Genomic DNA, 16,802 nt, shown 5'->3' on the forward strand with positions numbered 1-16,802 from the left:
GGCGTAGACAAATGTGACCAAAGGGTCTGTTTCCATGCTGTACATCTCTATGACTCTATGAAATGAAAATGTTTCAAAGATCACTTTCATTTCTTTATTCCTGAACCCCTACACAAAATAATGTACTTTGTTTAATTTGTTTGGCTTTTGCATGTTAAGGGGGAGACATGATTATAATTTCATTTTTAGTATTGTTTTTGTAAGCTTCGTGTGTAGAGAATCTGGAAGCCTTTTTATATGGCAGGTTTGAAATCAGTGAAGAGATGTGGGTTAGTAATTTAGTGTAGTTTAAAAAAAAATGTGTAATTGATTAGTGACAGAAGTTTAGGGATACACAGAGAAAAAAGTAGAAATCAGTCAACGTGTGTGTGTACCAGAAGGTTACGGCAGGATGTTAAACTGAATAAGAAACACTTCAAGATTCTAAAAAACTAATTCAGAGAACTCATGTTTGCTCTTAAGTTTAAGTGATAGCAGAGTTTAGTTTAGTTCTCAAGTTCATTAGTTTAGTTTGCAAGTTGTTTCAGGTATCTCACCAAAGCAAATATTCACCAGGAGGAACTTGATTATAATTGTGACAATAAACCTCTGTGTTGAGATAATGGTAAATCCTTGCCACGGCTTTTGTGTTTTTCATGATATTGATGGTGAACTAGGGAGAGGCATTGGTTCAACCTGCAAAGCCCACATCCCATAAGTGATTTTTTTTTAAAAATGGAACTTTGTAAATGTTATTTCCTTTCTGGTATTTGCAATCAAGAATTTCCAACTATATTTTTGACCAGTGTAATGTAGTTCATGTTTTTTCTTGTTTAGTAAATATTTTCTTCTTTCTTTGATTTAAGTGCATTGACAGATTCTTGTGAATGTGCAGAATAACTGATGGTTAAAAAAGAAACAAACAGAAATCAGGGTGAATTAAGCCAGGTTTTACTTTGGATGTAACTTCTCTAGTAAAATGATCAGCTAGCATCATAGCAATATACAGAACACGTTTTGACAAGCTTTGATAGCACAAAGCAATTTAGCACATAAAAATAAAAACAAATACAAATACAAATACAGAGACAGACCTGCAGACCCCTGGTCAAGTTAATTTAGTGTGAATAAGAGAATGGAAATGAACATTTGGAGAAGAAATGGTAAGGAATGCTGTGCAAATACTGAAGGCTTTTCACTTAGAATTGTTAGAGCATAGGAGGTATACAGCATGGGAACAGACCCTTCAGTTCAAATCAGTCCATGCTGAACATAAACGAAATTAGTCCCACCTGCCCACTCCCAGCCCATATCACTCCAAACCTTTCCCATACATGTATCCATCCAAATGTTGTAATTGTACCCACATCCACCACTTTCTCAGGAACCTTGTTCCACACAGGAACCACCCTCTGTGTACAAGATTTGCCTTGTACGCCTTTTTAAATCTCTCTCCTCTTACCTTAAAGATGCACCCCCCTCCCTCCCAGTCTTGTGTTTTCCATAAAATGGGGAATTTCAATTACTATCAACTATCTGTATCTCTCATTATTTTATACATTTTTATCAGGTCACCTCTCAACCTTCTACACTCCAATGAATAAAAGTCCCAGCTTATCCAGGTTTTATAACTCAAAGCTTCCATGCCTGGTGACATCTGGTAAATCTCTTCTGAATCCTCTCCAGCTTCATCACATCCTTCCTATAACTGGGTGACCAGAACTGGACACAGTATTCCAAAAGAGGTCTCACCAATGTCCTGTACAACCTCAACATAACGTCCCAACTCCTGCACTCAAAGGACTGAGCTATGAAGGCAAACATACCAAACACCTTTTAACCATCCTAATGGTGTGACACAAACTTTAAATAATTATGTACCTGCACCCACAAATTCCTCTGTTCTACAACACTACCCAAAGCCCAGCCATTAACTGTATGAGCCCTACCCTTGCTGTTGTACCAAAATGCAATACCTTACACTTATCCAGATTGAACTCCATCTGCCATTTTACAGCCCATTGACCCATTTGATTACCTTTTTGTAATCTTAGAAAACCTTCACTGTCTACCATGGCCATAACTTTGGTGTCATCACAAACTTACTAACAATGCCTTCTATATTCTTATCCAAATAATTTATATAAACTGACAAACAAGAGGACACAGAACCGAACCCTGTGGAACACCACTGGTCACAGGCCTCCAGTCCAAAGAGCAACCCTCTTCCATTAAGGTCTCCTGTTGTTAAGCCAATTATGTATCCAATTGCCTAGCTCACCCTGAATCATGTGGCCTAACTTTACTAATTAGTCTACCACGCAGAACCTAGTCAAGGGCTTTACCTCACAATGTCTACTGCATTGCCATCTACCACCTTTTTGGTAACTTCCTCAAAAAGCTCAATTGAGTTTGAGACACATGATTTTCCTCGCACAAAACTGTGCTGACTATCCCTATTCAATTTTAACATCTCTAAATATCCATAAATCCTATCTTTTATAATCATCTCCAACAATTTACCCACAAGCAAAGTCAGATTCACAGATTTATAGTTCCCTGGTTTCTCCTTAATATACCTTAAACAAAAGTACATTAGCCACCCTCCAGTCATTAAGCACATCACCCATAGTTATAGATAATGCAAAAATTGCTGCAAGGGGTCTCATTACATCTTCGCTTACTTCCCACCACATTCTGGGAAACATGATGTCATGACACTGTGGTGAACTCCTCTGTTAATTAAACCAAACACCCAGAAAAGTTCACCTCACCTGGTAACTTATTAAAATATGAGTGACAGAACTCCCAAATTCCACTCAATTTAAAGAAAATAACATCAATTTTTTTAGCTTTAAAAGTGAGCATTAAACCAGAACTATTCACAACTCTCAGCCTCCCTTTCTCTTAACTACTTACTATCTGCCTCCAACTCTATTACAATATGCTATTCCAATAAGACACTTATTAAAATTACATCAACTTAATTTCAAACCCACTGCCGCTGTCATTTCTCTGACTTCACTCTTCCAGCTACTGAATTCCCTGGGTTGTTGTTTTTTTTTGTTACTGTGAGTATATTTAATATGAAAAGGAACCTTTGATAGAGAGGGTTTCCTAATTTATTGATTCTGTCTTGAAGGCACTTGCTCTCTCTGCAATTTTCAAAATGCCTTAATTTTTATACCCCCAACATTGGATTGTCTCATTGAATTTATTATTTTGTCAGCATCGAACCAAACTCAACCCTGAGGCATACTTTAAACTGATTGGTTAAATCTAAATGGTTGTCAAAACAGTAACCAAAACTCAGGTATCCATTTCTCAGCCAAATATTACATATTTTCAATGTTCCAGTGCACTCTGGGACTGCCAGCTAGTCATTTATAGGGGTGCTTGTAAGCTCTCATTTCAGAACATCATTCACTCTCAAAAGGTACGGTAGACATCTTCAACTTCATAACACCCCCCACTAAAGAAAAAAAATGAACCATCATGAAAAGATAGCTCCATATTTTTCTAATTCTTAATCCCATTACAATAAAGTACATAGATTAGTGACCTCAGTTACACTTGTCATTAATTTCTGCACACAACATTGGAATCATTGTCAAATCTTATCTACACCTTTTGATCCATGATAATGCATCTGCTTTCACATTTTTACAAATTGTATGTGTTGCGGGTTGTAAATTAAAAGTCTGTATCATAAGACTCCAATGAAGTAGTCTCAAATTTTTGTCTTTAAATATTTTAGAATCTAAGAGGATTGTGCTTTGTGTACACAACTGTCTCTGACACATTGTTTTAAGGCTAGTACCATGTTGTTTCTTTGAAAAGTAGAAAATTAACTGTTCAATTCCATCATTGTCTTCCTGTAGCAACACAGCTCCAAATCCAATATCGCTAGCATCAATTGCAACTTCGAAGGGTTTCAAACAAGTTGGTGTAGCTAAAACTAGTGTGGTGGTTAATACTACTTTTAAATTCATAAATGCCTGTTGGCATTGTTCTGTCCATTAAGATTGTGTTCTGCTTCAGTAAATCTGTCAGTCAGTGATGCCACCACGCTGCTGAAGTTTGAAACAAACACTTAATCCCAAAAATCGAAGCACCTCTTTCTTAGAGGATGGTTGTGGAAATTCCTCAATGGCCTTCATCGTTATCTTTCTTGGAGTCAACCTTCCATGACCAATGTTATGTCCCAAGAGTGTCCCAAGATTTGACCTTCATGAATTCTATTTAATTTCATTCCCAGTTTTGTTTCTTGTAATCATTCAAAGAACTCTGCCAACTATACCATGTGATATTTCCATGACTCGCTGAAGATCACTACATCACCCAGATAAACTGCACAATTTGTTAATCCAGCCACAAGTCTGTTAATGAGTCTGTGGAATGTGGCTGGTGTGTTCGTCATTCCAAAAAGCATCACTGAATTAAGATAGCCTGTTTGGGGTTACAAACACATTTGTTTTGCTTTCTCTGATAAAAAGGTACCTGCCAATAACCACGCAGTAAGTCCAACTTTGTGATGTAAGTGGCTTGACCAAATTTCGCTATACAGTCCTCCAATCTTGTCCAATTGCATAGGAGTCCAATTTTGTTCAGTATTAAACTTCCAATAGTCCATACAGAATTGCTGAGTCCCATCAGGTTTGGGAACTAAGATGATTGGCAAACACCATTCACCGACTCAGTTTGATGATATCTTCATTGAGCATCGCATCCACTTCCTTCTGGACCTGTGTGGCTTTGAGGTTAAGTCTGTAGGGGTGTTGTTTTACTGGAACAGCATCCCCTACTGCCACCTCGTGCACAATAGTATTAGTCCTCCCCATTTTGTTTGCATATGCCCTCAGTAATGCAACAAACCCTTCCACTGGGTTCTTTGCTCCTGAGACACTTTACTAAACTATCCCACTCCTCAAGGAGGTCCTCATTATTTAATGTATTCAGAGGTACAAACTCCGCAACATCTGGATTTGATTTCTCCCTAATATCCATTTCTCCAGTTTCCTGTCTCTTATTATAAGGTTTCAACATCTTCATGTTGACATAATCAATAGAAAAAAAAAGCTCTTTCCCAGATCATTTACTGGACTCAACTTTTTCTCAACTTGATAGGGACCACTAAACCTGGCTTTTAAGGGATGTCCTACCACTGGTAATAAAACTAATGTCATCCCCATGAGAAAACTTCAGTTTTCATCTACCTGCTTCATTCTATGCTGTGACCTCTTCAGGTGCTGTTTAGTTAATTCACCTACTTGATTTAATCTCTCCCTCATCCCTGATACATAATCCAAGTGTGAGATCTCAGACTTCAATCCTATCAATTTTTCTTGAAGTGAGAGAGGGTCTTTGAGGTAATATTTGGACATTAACTTCAAAGGGAGTAAACAGTCAGTTCATTTGGGGCATCTCTAATGGCAAACAATACGAATGGGATACCGTTATCCCAATCATTTGGGTTATCCTGACAGTATGCTCTTAACATGGTCTTCAGGATCTGATGCCACCTTTCCAAAGCTCCCCAAAATTCAGGATGGTATGCACCTGAGCTAAAATGCTGTATGCCCAAGCTATCCATGACTTCCTTTAACAGCTGAACAGTAAAATTAGACTCTTGGCTGACTGAATCTCTCTGGGTAAAGTTTGTGCGAAGATTTGTAGCTCGGGTGCTTGTTGTAGTGGTTCTGTTCGCCGAGCTGGAAGTTTTTGTTGCAAACGTTTCGTCCCCTGGCTAGGAGACATAATCAGTGCTCTGGAGCCTCCTGCGAAGCACTTCTTTGATGTTTCTTCCGGCATTTATAGTGGTCTGTCCTTGCCACTTCCGGGTGTCAGTTTCAGCTGTCCGCTGTAGTGGTTGGTACATTGGGTCCAGGTCGATGTGTCTGTTGATGGAGTTTGTGGATGAATGCCATGCCTCTAGGAATTCCCTGGCTGTTCTCTGTCTGGCTTGCCCTATGACAGTAGTGTTTTCCCAGTCGACTTCATGTTGCTTGTTGTCTGAGTGTGTGGCTACTAGAGTTTGCACGTTCTCCCCATGTCTGCGTGGGTTTCCTCCGGGTGCTCCGGTTTCCTCCCACAGTCCAAAGATGTGCAGATCAGGTGAATTGGCCATGCTAAACTGCCAGTAGTGTTAGGTAAGGGGTGTATGTAGGGGTATGGGTGGGTTGCGCTTCGGCGGGTTGGTGTGGACTTGTTGGGGCGAAGGGCCTGTTTCCACACTGTAAGTAATCTAATCTAATGCTATCTCATATCCCTTCTTTGCCTTCCTGACTTCTCTCTTTAAGAATGTCCCTTCACATTTTATATTGAGATTTAATTATAAAAAGTTGTCAATATCTAGAATAAGATTTTCTTTTTGACTAGAACCTCAATATCTTTATTCATCTATTGTTCCTTAATCTTACCCTTCACGAACAGGAATAAAATGCCTCTGAACTCACATCATCACACTCTTGAACATCTCACACTTGTTAAGTGTTCTTTTACCTGCAAACACTCTAATCTAATCAACTTTCGAAAGTTTTGTCTCATACCATTAACATTTTCCTTACTCCATTTAAAACTTGAACTTTTTACAGAAGGCTTATCCTTTTCCACAACCATTTTGATACTTATAGAATTATGATCACTAGACCCAAAATGTTCCCACATTTACTTCCATCACCTGTCCTGCCTTGTTTTCCAAGATCTAGTTTTGTGGATACTCTGAGGAGCATCCACATACTGATTTAAAAAATTTTTTGTACACATTTGACAAATTCTTCATCATCCAAAACTTTAACACTGGTAGTTCCAGTCAATGTTTGGAAAATTAAAATCCCCCATTATTACAAGTTTATTATGCTTACCTATATCTGACATCTCCCATTTTTGGCTCTCAATTTCTCTTACTACTGGGGGGCCTATAGTACAATCCTGTCAGTGATCTTTCCTTTCTTATTTGAAATTGCCACCCATATATTTTCACTGGATGAATTTTCAGAAATATCTTCTAGTTACAGCAGTAATGCATTTTCCTTTCCCCCTCTCCTTTCATGCCTCCTTTTCTACCCTTCCTATAGCATCCAAAACCCAGAGCACTGAGCTGCCAATCTTGTCCACTTCTCAAGCAGGTTTCTGTAGTAGCTATGACATCCCAATCCCATGTTCTTAAACTTCCCCGGAGTTAAATCAGCCTTACCTGCAAGATACCTTGCATTGAAATAAACACAATTTAATTCTTCAGTTACTAAACACCGACTTATTTTCTGATTGGATTTGCTCTCTTCACATTCAGAATGTTCCCCATTAATCCTTCCATTTACACTGCTACTTAGAATTCCTCTGCTCACCTTCACTCAGTATAAAGTCTCCCTTAATAGAGTTAGCAAATCTCCCTCGAGATGTTTCCAGTTTAGGTGAGACCCATCTTTATTGAACAGGTCTTTTCTATCCCAAAAGACATTCTAATTGTCCAAAAAACCTGAATCCCCGAACAATACACCAGCTCTTCAGCCACTGATTTATCTCCTTTTAACTTTTTGTTCCTGCCCTCCTCAAAGTCTGGCATTGGGAGTAAAGCACAAGTTACCACTTTTTAAAAGGTTTTATATTTTAATCTTCTACCTAACCTCAAATTCATTCTATACTGCTTTAATTGTTTCCCCAAAAATTCCTACTAATGCGTATAATAATTTCTGGCTTCTCAATCTCACTTTTAACAAAATGCTGGTCACATTTAGATGTCCATAATCCTAGCACCAGGAAAGCAACAAACCATCCTAAATTTACACTCACTGCCACAGAATTTCCTGTCTATGCCCCTGACAGGAGAGTCCTGCATAACAATAATTCAATTAAATCTTATCAAATGTTGCCCAACATAAGAATGATTCCAAGTGTCCAATAACTGATTGCCCCTTCCATTTTAATCGGAGAGACTATCCCCTTCAACAGTTCCAAAAACTGAATATCTATTTGATAGAGGAATAGCCACCAGAGACTTTCCTGACAGTCACCCATCCATCTGACTGATCCTGCTGGGTAATTAATTTTTATAAATCTGCTAGTCATCTCATTCTGTACCTCATATGGCCTCAATAACATTCAGCCTATAAAAAGTTTTGATAACACCTTATGTATAAAACAAACTACCATTCATCACCTACAGAAAATAGTGTTAATAGAAAAATTAAATATATCAAACAAATAAAACTTAAAATTAATCACTTAAATTGAATAAAAACAATTCCTGGCAGACAAAGTCCATATCAACAACTGGCCGGTGGACTAATAACCAGTTACTTGCTGTCAGCCAAAGCACCATTCATACACAATCCTTGGCTCCAGTTGGTCTTCAAATTAGGTTTCCACTGCTGCTTGAACAAGTAACAGTGTAGACAGTGCTTACAATGTGTCAGGTTATTTGCTTTTTAAAAATTCAAATAATCCTTTAACAACCCTGTTTTTTTTATAAGTTATCTTCCTACTTCAGTCCTCAATGCAAAATATAGCAAAAGTCAGTTTTTACTCTTCTGTAATACTCCTTTTCAAACTTCTATTTGCAGTTACCCCATTAAAACCAGTGTACCTCCAGCAAAGACTCATCTATTTCATTTTTGGCATCCATCAAACTTCTACCCAGTTTCTTTCCAGTACTCACTTATAAACTGGGTCTTCATACACTCACATGAAATAACCAATTAATTTAAGATTTTGAAATATTAGAATTAGTGGCCAGGCAATGATAGTGTTCAATGAGAGACAACCTGAGACCATTCCTTGAAATTCAATGATGTTACCATGTAAGAGCAGGTGGGAGGTTCAGAATGCTGTGGCAAGTAACTCGCATCCTGATTCCCAAATGCTTGTCCATCTGCCAGGCACAAGTCAGGAGCATGATAGAATACTCACCACTTGCCTGGCATATCTAGAAGCACTTACTCCATCCACCACTCACATCAAGTAGCAGCAGTGTGTGCTATATCTACAAGATGCAATGTAGAAATTCAAAGATCCTTAGACAGCACATTCTAAACCCATGACCACTTTGATGTAGAAAGACAAGGACAGATGCGTGGGAACACCAAAACCCATAAGTTTCCCTCATCATCCTCACATAGAAATATGGTCAACATTCCATTGTTGTTGCTGGGTCAAAATCCTTGAATTCCCTCCCTAAAGGCACTGTGCATCTACTTATGGTTCAAAAAGGCAGTTCATCATTTTCTCAAGGTGACAGCCATCAATATCCACGTTTAATTTAAGAACACAAAATTTTAAATGCAGATTTTGGTCAAAAGCAAAAGAGACATTTTGCACTTTGTGGCTGAGTTATAAACTTGAAATTGCTAAAAGATGTTATTTGATCCTTCAAGAATTCTCAGAACAAAGAAAAGGGTTTTCCAAATTGACAGCATACAGTGTCCAAGTTGGTGTGTCTGCATCAAATTCTCTTGTAAAGAACCTCAGACGTCAAGTAACAAATTACCCTTAGATTGAGAATATAATGTGTTAATTTTTGTATATTCCAACTAATATTTAGGAGGATTTTAATACTCCACATTTTAAAATTAGATTTATTATCAAACATTTGGACCAAAATAACTTGCTGTCAATTGATAAATTGATTTTAAATATTCTTCTAACAACCATTGAGAATGTCATCCACTATCAACTATTACACAATCATTAAAAGCTAAACTCAAGCCTCAAGATCGATGAAATATAACTCATTTAAGAATTCCATGTACTGAAATAAGTGGACTCAGCAAAATTGTCTATAGACCAAAGTAGTTACTTTTTAAATGTATATTTAATAGTCTGAAAACTAAGTGAGGACACTTTTTACAAATATATATTTAGCAACGTCAAGTTCCTATGATGAAAATCTAATTTTGTTGAGGATTTAAGACAGTAAGTTAAACTGAATAAATTTATCTATGTTGCTGGGGACAAAGCTGGAGCATTACGCCCAGCAGTATTGTCAGAAATTTCACCAATTCAACCAGATTTTGGTTATGACACCCATAACTGCTTGTGAAATGGACTAAATTCCACAAAGGAACATTTTAATTACACATTCAAGATTGCATTGCATTTGTTTACACCTACATTCTAAAATGCAATCCCATTTCATGGCTCCTTCATCCCCAATTGTAGATTCAGAATTTACTCCCCTTTATCCCAAAACATCAAAAAATACAATGCACAGCATTTCATACCACACTAGCTCAGTCTTAAATTATATTTGCAATCAAATGTCAACTAAGAATACAGAAAAAAAAATCCTCAAAAAGACAAAAACTGGAAAAGCTGTGGCAGATCACTGTGCAATGAATACTTCTGGATATTTGTAAGGTGAAATCAAACTTGGCCAAATATTAAAGATAACCTACCATCTCCCTGTGGAGGCTCACATATGCAGTAGCTACCTAGGATCTCGAACAAAGGCCATTAACATTAGGAGTGTAAGGTTTGAGCAGGCTTATTTTCCGAGAAGGTAGACTTGAACCCAGAGGTGGAAAGGATGACCTAGTTATCTACATTACTGTTCCCATATGTTGCACTTTGCTCATAATAGAAGCAAGCTCTCTCTCACAAAGTTTGCCTTTCCTTCGGAGGTGGGGGCAATTTGTTTGCAGTAGAGTTCCATTAGCATCATTTGATATTGTATGGAGGTAATGATTCATTAGGATTAGAACCAGAAATATGTATGTGTGCGTAGTACTGCAGGACACCAGAGTATTCCAGAGACTTCTAGCTGTCACGAGACAGTAACATCATGAAACTAGTGATTTTAACATCATTCAAACTCAACAGTCCAATGTAAAACAGTTAACAGCTTAGAGTATTTCGTGATCTGTAGAACACAATCCTCACCACATCATATGGCTGTATCAGTAGAACAGCTCCTGCATTTCACTTTAGCTTACATGCTGTAAAACTTGATTTTAAATTAACCAATTTTAAAATAGGTACTTTTTATAGTTAGTTTTTCGTTAATACAGATCATTAGTTTTAATTGTTTGTGATTAGCAAATTATAATGGCGATCATTATTCAGAAGAGGTAGAGAGAAAGAAAACTTAACAGCAAAACAGACCCTTAAATACACTAAGGCAAGCAGTTTCCTCAACTTATTGCTTTCTATCAGAATGAGTTGGTTTAGGCCAAGGTTCAAATAGTTAAATGGACCAGTCTTAACTCAAAATATTCTCCTGCGTTTACAATTTACACAAGTTCAAAATGAAAGTGTTCAACTTAATGCATTTTATAATACTATTGTTACATGAAAGATACATTTTAAGTGTACCCTGGCATCATTCTAAGTAAAGCCTACTCTCCAGATTACACAAAGCAGAATTAACTTTCAAGTTTATGACGGAGTCCTCAAATTTTTTTTTATTAAAGTTCGTAACAGAATATCACCACAAGGTTACAGGAATTGCAAAAATTAATGCTCTTCTGCCATTTCGCCATGTGGTTTTTATTGGTAGGTACTCAAGGTCCCAACTTCATCATCCTTGGCTCTGAATTTTTCCATATTCTTTTTACAATAGCTTCTGTATAAATTTCAACCAGTTTGGTACTTCCATCCATTCCCCAAACCTTCCAGCGTGATTTTCTCATCGCAAACATTACTTGTTCATTTTTCCATCTTTGTAGTCATCTGCCACACTACTGCAATGAAGTACAAGATCACCACTGCTCAATCATGACATCTTTTGATCAAAGTTGTGTTTAAACAAAGTGCAGCGTAATGCAATATTGATTTTTTTTGGGAGCACATTAACTTAAACATGAACCCATTATTCAGGTAACTAAATAGTAGCAACTGTTTTGCAAACCAAGTGAAAAGATGACCATTAATTTTAATATTATTTTACAGAAGTCATACTGTGCACTTTAGCACAAGCACAACGATGATTTGCAGTAGCACCTGAACAGTGCACAATGCATTTTAAATTGTGTTGATAACAACGAACTGGTTATTCATGAGAAAACAACTGCCTGGAAAAGGATAACCAGCGCATTTTCCTCCTAACCTTGAAGGCCCTTTTCAAGAGAAAGCTTAACATTACACAAGTTAAACAAAGACCCTTTTTTTTAAAACAAAGTTCAATCCAATTTTTCCTTTTTAATAGCTTGTTGCATATACAGATGGCTCATCCATACACTCAACCAATTACAGTACTTTTTTTCCACTTGGATATTAGAGCTTGCAAGTCCAATTTTACATGCCATTAGATTTTTGTTGTTCTTGAATTAGTCTCACCAGCGCTTACAATTTCACGATATCCAAATTTATTATTTTTAAAAAAGACTTGTACATAGAGAGCTTAAAAAAGGGCACTGAGGGCATTGCCATTTTCAGCAGCAATGGAATATCATTTGACTTTTTATAGCCAAAATCCCAATCAAAACCAGCGGTGGTGACTACAGGCAAGACACCTCATTTTAAACTTAATGTCTCCATTTATATTTAGATCACAAATCCCTTGAATTTGTAGAACAGCAAATAAACTTGCTATTCAATACAGAAGGCTAGAAGGTTTTCATAATATCAAAGTGCTATTTATGCATTTACAAATACACATCTGCCATTATGTAGTGTTACGTTCTGTGTCCGATAGTCTACATTTGAATACAATCATTTTTAACCTTGGCATAAACAGGAAAATTTGGAGACAATTTTTAAGAGTTACCCACCTGCTGTCTTATTTACATTAAAAATGAACTCAATGTGGAAAACCAGACTAATACTAACACTACCATGGATGTAAACACTGGAGGCGCCTGCTAGCCTAAACTACCAACGTGCTGAAATTACCCCAGAAGCCAATGATTTCCTTGCCTGAAATCAAATCAAGGATAAGCTGTCAACATGACATTTCCCCTCTTTTCAGGTTCCTATGGTTTGGAGATATTTATTTTCATTAACACTAGTCTCTCTCTCTCTCTCTCTCTCTCTCTTAGGCCGATGTTCCTCTGAAACTTTTGTTTTTCTTTTCCAGAGGGCTCTCATGATCAAATTCTCACTTCTCTGGTCATTTTGTCCATTCCATGTAGTAGGAAGTTGAGTGGATTTTGTGGATGATGAGAACTGATTTTTTTTTTGTTTGGAACCACTACTGGAAGGAATAACACAAGCTTTCACTACAACCAGTCACACAGTACAATGAATCAAAAGCGAACTCAATTCATTCCCGGGGCAGAACCACCAAAATTAAATGAAGCTGGCACTACTGGAGCATTGAACTTGTATCCACCATGTTTTTCAATCATTTTGGACTCTGCAATGAGAAGAAAAAAAATTAAATACTTTCCTTTGGAACAGACCCTGAAATTTTAAAGTTCAATTCTAAGAAATTTTTAAAAAAATATTCAGTTGTTCAAATTAAAAGTACAGATTGTAAACAATTATCCTAACTTATACTGTTCAGTTAAAAAACATTTCTACTTGAAAGGCCATCACTGAGGAAGTGATTTATGGATCAAGGGTGGCAAATTTTAAATCTTAAAATAAAAGCAACAATATTTAAATTAGCAAAGAACTTCATGAATATAATTTGACTACTTAAATACCTAGAGCAGCCCGTCTCTGATCTGCAAGAGTTCCAATGTCTTGCAATTGCTTCCTATGCTCATCAGTAAGATTACATGTTAGGGCTTGGTACCAGGATGGATCACAGTTTTGAATAGCTGAAAAAGAAAATTCAGACTGTGACACGACTGCAAACTGCGCTACAACAGCATTGATAACAGAATGCTATTACCCAAAGAGCATCGGTTATTGCTCCAACTGCGGATTTTTGTTAACAAATGCATTCTTGCACATTTGACTTTTTTTTTAAAAAATGACTTGGAAGATTTAAATTTTCAGGTGTAACAAGAATCACCAATTGAAGTACTACAACTGGTCTTAATGTCCACAGATACTGAATGATAAAGTTAGCCAGAAGATCTGCTTTTGATTATCCACCATTTCATACTGGACTGTGATTATGTGAGCTGATAATTCATGTTGTAAAGTAACCAAATCAAAAGCAAAACCTATTCATACTTTGCAATACACTTTTGAATATCTGATATTCATCAATATTGCTGTCTTCATTATCAACAATGGTGCAGTATCCTTCAAGAGCAGTCTCTTCTGCATCATCTTCCCAGTCCTCTTCTTCGCCATCTTCCCCAGCTTGCTTAGCCAACATTTCTAAATATTCTTGTCCCTCTTCATCAATATCATCTTCATCACTGCCTAATTCTGTTAAAAACAAAAATTGAGATTTCTCAAATGAGGTCAAGATTGTTCCTTTTTTTAAAAAAAACTAGTCTGCTCAATAAGGTTCAAGTGTACATTTGAATCAGTGTAACATAACCTCCCATGACTTTAGTTTGCTGTCGTAGTGAATGTGGTTCACTGGCTTCCGTGCAAATCTGATTTGCTTTAAGTTTTTTGTTGGGTGTAACTACCACATGTGATTGAGTCCACTGCAAATTAAGGGTGGTAAACCACCATTCTTACCCAACATATCCATTACAAAACATTATAAGTTTAGGACTGGTTTATTAATAGCTTGTTCAAATAATTTGTTATTTCACTTTCCCCCCCACCTACAATCTGAACCTACAGAAAGCAAGTGATACATAATTGCTTTTAATTCCAAGTGTGATGTCATTCGCTATTTTGTTTTTGCTCACCACTTAGTGAGAAATGTTCTTACAATCAAGGCAAAATATTCAAAATCATCTATGTTACAATAAAACTGAATGAATTTAATAGGAAAAGATCAAACCACGATTGCTTGACTTACTAAGTCAAAGAGATGCTCAACTCAAAACTACTTGTTACACTGTTTTTTTTTAAGATCACTTAATGTAATAATTTTCCTTTAAAAGGAATGCATTACTATAAAACCTTCTCCTACAGCAAGATTTGATGACAGAGGATCACTTTAATGGTGTAGAGGAATTGAGCCAATTGACAGACCTTTCTTTCCAGGGACAGATACATGAGGTGGGTTTAAAAGGAGAAGTGGAGTCTGGAGGTCTTTTCCCCAGGGTGGAGTCATAAAATAGATGGCATAGATTTAACAGCGGGAATAATTTAAAAGGGACGCAAGGGGCAACGTTTTCATGCAGAGGGTGGTGCATGTATGGAATGAGCTGCCAGAGGAAGGAGGAGGCTGGTACAATTACAACATTTGAAAGGCATCTGGATGGATATACAAATAGATAGGGTTTAGAAGGGCCAAATGCTGGTGTGTGGGACTAGATTTAATTAGGATATCTGGACGGCATAGATGAATTGGAACGAAGGGTCTGTTTCCACACTATACATCTCGCTCTTATCAGTGGGACTTAAAAGAAAGAGATTAATGAGCTTTTCTGATTAGGAGAATGGAATAGGAAGACCATGCACCTACAACTTAACAATTTTGCAACCTACTTGTGCCTGTGTGCCATTTTTCCCCAAAGTAGGTAAAATAAAGTATATATTGATTTACTGAAGCAGTATAGGTGGTTTTCTAGATGATTATGCAAACTGATTCAATGAGTAGCTATAAGTTATGCAAGCTGGAGATCTCAAATACCATCCATAACCAATGCTGATTTATGATGCTAGGAACACATCAGAACTCAGGTGTCCCAAAAGGAGGTGAAGAAATCATAGAAATGGAAGAAAACTGGTGACTGATCATCTGTTCTAGTCACATTCTTTTGGGGTAGAGTTGAAAACTGGTTCAGGTGTTGTATCACTCATGGAAACAGCATGCATAAATAATAACCACTTGGTCAAGGTCCCAGGGAACTCAACCTTTGGAACCAAGCTCAGAAAGGATGGAAAGAAATGTTCAAAAAGGATTTTAAAAAGGGATATTTGCATAAACACTAACACCACCAAAGTTGTAATATCAACTTTTTTTTAGTGAAATGTTTCTCATTAGCAAACATTAGGCTGCCCACATTGACAATTTCTTGACTCAAAACAGTTCTAAAGCAATGAAGAGAAAAAGTAACAATATTAACCAGCAAGATTTCACCATTTTATGCTCAGGCGAAAAGACTTTGTGTTCATAAAATTTCTACCTTAGCTTTTGTGGCTTATGACATTACCTAGTTCTTATATTCTATAGCTTTAAACCTTTCACATGATCTATCACAGTATTTCTGTAACCCACACATTCCCCATCCTGGCTCCATTTATGTCTCCACGTTACCAGATGAAGGCTTCAACTTTTCATCTGCAATCCACTGGGTTGCCACTATTCAGACAACGGTCAGACTCTACAAAACATTCTTAAATTAGAAACAAGCGCAATGCTGGGGAAACTCAGCAGATTTGGCACCATCTGCCGAAGGAGAAACAAGAGCTAATGTTTCGAGTCCTATATGACTCTTCTTCAGAAGAACAGCAAAGTTCCGACAAAGTCTAATGTCCTTGAAACATTAACTCAGTTTTCTCTCCATGTACTGAGTTTATCCAGCAATGATCTTGCTTCAGAGTTCAAGCATCCACATTGATTTCATTAATTAACATTGACCTTCATTTCTTTGACTTAAACTCTATGCTTTCAACAATAGCTGAAACAGCTAGAGCAGTATCAAATCATATTCCAATTCAAAACACTAGCTTTTTTCTTATTAATGATTTCAAAAATACGTGAGTTGGGTTCAGTTAAACAAATCCTAGAAAAAAAGGTTAACAATGACTCATCAGCATGAAATGGCCACAATTCACAACATCATTAGAACTTGTAACTCATACCTGGGAATGAGTATTTAGTATTCAAATTAGATGATAACATTCATATCACAAATTTAATC

General features: G+C 36.9%; 1 protein-coding gene across 1 annotated transcript in view; it reads right to left on the reverse strand.

Annotated features, from left to right (window-relative positions):
* Nucleotides 1–12,091: 12,091 nt before the first annotated feature.
* Nucleotides 12,092–16,802, reverse strand: part of ipo7 (importin 7) — a 58,697-nt gene continuing 53,986 nt past the window's right edge. The window contains exons 23-25 of the mRNA XM_060838912.1: nucleotides 14,038–14,238; nucleotides 13,560–13,676; nucleotides 12,092–13,267 (exon numbers count right to left, since the gene is read on the reverse strand). Of these exons, the coding sequence (XP_060694895.1) occupies nucleotides 13,170–13,267; nucleotides 13,560–13,676; nucleotides 14,038–14,238 (416 nt within the window). The 3' untranslated portion in view covers nucleotides 12,092–13,169. The remainder of the gene's footprint in view (nucleotides 13,268–13,559; nucleotides 13,677–14,037; nucleotides 14,239–16,802) is intronic.

The sequence above is a fragment of the Hemiscyllium ocellatum genome, chromosome 18, assembly GCF_020745735.1.
Source record: "Hemiscyllium ocellatum isolate sHemOce1 chromosome 18, sHemOce1.pat.X.cur, whole genome shotgun sequence".
Taxonomy (NCBI): Eukaryota; Metazoa; Chordata; class Chondrichthyes; order Orectolobiformes; family Hemiscylliidae; genus Hemiscyllium; species Hemiscyllium ocellatum.